We start from the raw sequence: 4,364 nt of genomic DNA, 5'->3' as shown, positions 1-4,364 counted from the left end.
TGCCCTCTATTCAGTGATGGACATTCTCCTCCCCGGTCATACCCTTCACATCCCAGTGACCCTCAGCTCCTACAGAGCATCTCCACCCTTCCATCTTCCACTCCATCCCTTTTCTCCACCCTTCCATTACCTACTTCTTTATTCCCATCCTCCTCAACTCTCCCTCAAAATTGCAACCAAAAACCATCCAGTCCTTCTACTGTGCCCTCTGAAATGCACAGTCCATAGGTAACAGCTTCCCTTCATCTTAAATAATTTCCTTTCCACTTGTTCTATCTGTTAGCTCTCACTGAAGCCTCCCTGCCCACCCACAAAGAATACAAGGACAGGTGGTGTAGGGAGCTGGGAGCATCTGGTGGGAGGCGGATGGCTCAGGGAGGAGATAGAAGAGGGAGAAAGGCACCTAGAGTCACTTAGGGGACCTGGATTGAAGTCGGCAGTGCTCCAGGGCAGGGTTTGGGGTACCTTCTTGTAGCATCTGAGGATCCTTCTGTCCTGCCTGATTCTCTCTCTTCTCTCCAGGTTTTCAGGATACCCGCTCCTGGTTCTCCCCGCCCCCCTCCCCCCAGCTGCTCCTCCTCCAGATCAAGCCCTCTAACCACAGGTGTCCCTCTGGGTGCTGGCCTGGGACCCCTTCTATTCTTTTGATATGCTACTGATCTTGGTGACCTTATTATCTCCTAGATTTAGAGTTTTCAGATCTATCTATCCTGCCCCAAACTCTCTGTTGACCTCAATCTCACATTTTCAGTTGCCTTTCAGATATCTCTAACTAAACGTCCAGTGGACATCTTAAACTCAACATGGCTAAAACAGAACTCATGATCTTCCCCCTTACACCATCTCCCTCTCTGACCTTCTCTATTACTATAAAGGGCACTACCATCCTCCCAGGCCCTCAGATTCAAAACCTAGGAAACTCCTCACTCTCTTTCACTGCACATGTCTGATCTCTTATGAAGGCCTGTCCATTTCACCTTTACAACATCTCCTGAATACACCCCCTTCTCTGCTCCGGCACTGCCCTCACCCTGGTGTAGACCCTCATCTCCTCGAGCCTGAATTATTATAATATCCTGTTAGGGGATTGGCCTACCTCTAGTCTCTTCCCAGCCCAGGTCCACCCTCCATGCAGCCACCAAAGCATTCTTCTTAATATATAGGTATGATCATGTCTAATCATTTACTCAATAAACTCCAACAGCTAATACAAAATCCTCTGTTTGGCACTCAAGACCTTTCATAACCCAGCCCCCTCCTACTTTCCAGTCTTCTTACACCTTACTCTCTACAATCTACTCTTTGATCCAGTAACACCAGCCTCCTGGCTATACTCACAAGGCAGCCCATCTTTCATACCATCTTGTTATAAGACTCTAACCATAACCCTCAATTTATCATCCAAAATTCACAGAACGAAATAAATGTGAAAATTTAAATAACTAAACTTCCAAATGTTGGTCAGTTTGTAAAATTTATACTTTTGAAGTTATGGCGTAAAACTGCACCCGGACCTTTTTTTTTTTTTTAAGCAATTGGGGTTAACTTGTTCAAGGTTACACAGCCAGGTGTTTCTGGGTGGGTATTAAGTGTCTGAGCCGGGACTCGATCCCAGGTCATCCTGACTCTGGGGCCGGTGCTCTTACTCACTGTGCTACCTGGCCACCCCTGCACCCAGACCTTTGGGACACCTTGTACTTGTAACCCCTTTTTGTCTTGAGGGAGATAGCAAGTCTCAGGTGAGAGCATATATGTAAAATTCATTGAACTGTGAAGTATTCTTGAAATGGCAGCCACTTTGGGGGGTTCTGGGCAGTAATTACTTTTTGGAGATGGTGGACCTCTCATCCAGAGAGTAGCTTCTCCCTCCTCCCTTCCCTCTTCTCTCTTCCTCAAGTCCTCCTCCCTCCCAGCACTTAAGACTCTGTTCACCACCCCCACTTCCTTTAGGACCCCCTCCTTCTGGCCTCAGCTGATTTTTCTCTCAATACCCAGAGCTCTTAGAATCTACATTACATACAGTTGGGTAGGTCTAGATCCCACTGTCAAGCTTTTTGGTGTGTATCCCATCTCCCCAACTAGACTGGAAGACCCCCAAGGGCAGCACCTCAGACAGCTCTGGGCAAAAAGAAAATCCTGTGCCTCCCACCCGACAGCTGTTTGGCTTTGCCTGGTGCTGGTGGGGCCAAGCTCAGCTTCAGGCTGTCAGCAAGCCTGGGACACCCACTGGGCCCTGGCCTTCAGTTCTCTGATATTTCCATCCTTTATGGGCCACACACTATTCTTGATAAACCTGGCACCTTGAGACCTTTGATACCTAGAGCAGAAGATAAGGGACGTTGAGGTTAATAATTACAGGACACCCACTCCATGGAGAGGAACACTCTGCCAGTGGGAGAGAGGAACAGGGGCTACATTTTTGCCCTGTTGGAATCCTGTGAATGATTCTCCTTGAAAGCCTCCCAGCCCCATTTGGCCTCAACTTGCCCTTTTCCCCACCCCTGCACAGCATCTCTTCTGACTGGGGCCCATAGTGGTTCTAAAGCCCCATGACCCTTGGGTATTAGAGGGGCATTAGGCAATGCCAGCCTTCGCCATGTGGTGGCTGTCTCATACTCTTGTCCCTGGTGATGGTGTTCAGCAGCCTGAGGGAGCCAGACCTTGACTTCTGTATTAAGGGCCACCAGGAAGCTCTCTCAGCAGTCCCCGGAACCAATTACATCTTGAGGGTGGCTTGTTTTTTTCCTTTAAGGAAATAATTCGGTCTAACCTTTGTCAGAGAAGAGCAAGTTACTACTGAACTCTATGCTGTATGCTCGAATCTTCAGAGACGATTATTTAACTTAACATTAATCTACTGTTCAATATTTCTGTCTTGGAGGTGCGTGGTTCGTCCTTCCTTCTTCTCAGAGAGGACGGTGACCTCAGGGAGATGGTGCCGGGCTTGCAGCTGGCTTGGGTGAGGGAGCCTCACTTTTTGTACAGACTGGGGTGACTGTGCCCTCAGCACGCGACTGCCTCTTCCAAGAGAATTCGAGATCCCTCGAATCGGGAGAAGAGCTTCAGCACACTGAGCGGCCATCCCCGCCCGGCTCCTCCCTGGACAACGTCCGCCTCTTTAGCTGTAGACAAGCGGAGCCTGCGCTCAGAGGAGTCTGTGAGCCAGGCACGACTGCAGAGGGAGGGAGGGTAGAAAGGCAGCTATCTAAGCCAGAGGAGAGAGCCCCTCGTCCGCCTCCCGGGGAAGCCCTGGCTTGAGTTCTGCCCATTTTCCTTAAGGGAGAAGTCTGCAAAGGGTTTCAGGCTGGAGTCAGGCTGGAGGGGGAGAGGGGGAGCGGAGCGCCGCGATGCCCTCCGAGCTCAGGGTGCACGAGCGTGCCCGCTGGACGTCCGGTCCGAGAAGTGTGAGGCCGCAGGGCAGCGGTGCTCGGGAGCCTCAGAACCTGCGCAGGTTACTGCTTTCCGCCTCCCCCACCCCCTGGGTGGTCGCCAGGTCTAGGTGAGACGCTGCGTGGGGACGCCTGGCGCACCTCCGAGGGCTGCCCCGACAGCTGCAGGGAGATGTTGCGGAGATGCTCACTCCAGGACCTCGGGGAATGTCCAGGGCTCTTTAGAGCGAGCCTAGAAGGACCGCCAGGAGAATCCTCGGTGTGAGCTCTGATTGGCTGAGCTCTCCACGCCAACCAATCATCCTGCTGCTCCCCCAGCTCCCCCTCAGCCTCCGCAGAGGGTGCGGAGAGTTTCGTGACCATTGGCTAGTGTGGTGGCGAGACTATCCAGTTAGCTCTCGGATCGAGGATGCTCTCATTTCTCTCTCCTCTCTTGCTAGTTTCAGTCTAACTGTCCCGATGCAAGGGGCGCACGGCAGTGATTGGCTAGAGGGGCGGCCGCTAGCCAATCCAAGCTCCGACCGTGAGTTTGCACGTCAGCCCAGGAGAGATCGGGAGGGAGGCGGGGAGAAAAGTCAATGGCGGAACTATGATTGGCTGGAAGAGCTACCGTCAGCCAATCATCTCTCGTACCGAGACTCGCCCGTCCCCACCTCCTTCGCCCGGAGGCCTGCAGTCGGTCCCCGAGATGGGGGATGGGGAGGAAGGCCGGGAAGCCGCGTGATGATTGGCTGGAGCGGGGTCCTCCGCCAATCAGCGCGCCCCTCCTCGGCAACTGTCTGCCCCGGCTCGGGGAAAAGTCTGGTGGGTGCTGGGCGCCCAGCATGGAGGGAGCGGCGGCAGGCACCGCGATGAGGACGGGAGCGGGGACCCTACCCATTACCGGGGAGAACGGCGGAGGAGAGACCCGCCCCCGAGAGAGGTGCGTGGGGCGGCCGGAGAACTGAAGCCTGCGGTGGGGGGGTACTTGGGAAA

General features: G+C 53.3%; 1 protein-coding gene across 2 annotated transcripts in view; it reads left to right on the top strand.

Moving 5' to 3' along the window:
- The first annotated feature begins 4,067 nt into the window (after positions 1-4,067).
- SCLY (selenocysteine lyase) overlaps positions 4,068-4,364 on the top strand; it is a 19,056-nt gene continuing 18,759 nt past the window's right edge. For both annotated transcript variants that reach the window (XM_069083414.1, XM_069083413.1), the window contains exon 1: positions 4,068-4,311. In XM_069083414.1, the coding sequence (XP_068939515.1) occupies positions 4,085-4,311 (227 nt within the window). In that variant the 5' untranslated portion in view covers positions 4,068-4,084. The remainder of the gene's footprint in view (positions 4,312-4,364) is intronic.

The sequence above is a fragment of the Petaurus breviceps genome, unplaced genomic scaffold (genome assembly GCF_028583685.1).
Source record: "Petaurus breviceps papuanus isolate PSGF00001 unplaced genomic scaffold, PetGlider_PUasm1.0 173, whole genome shotgun sequence".
Classification (NCBI taxonomy): domain Eukaryota; kingdom Metazoa; phylum Chordata; class Mammalia; order Diprotodontia; family Petauridae; genus Petaurus; species Petaurus breviceps.
The sequence above is the reverse complement of the archived record's forward strand: the minus strand, read 5'-3'. Positions and strand labels throughout refer to the sequence as shown.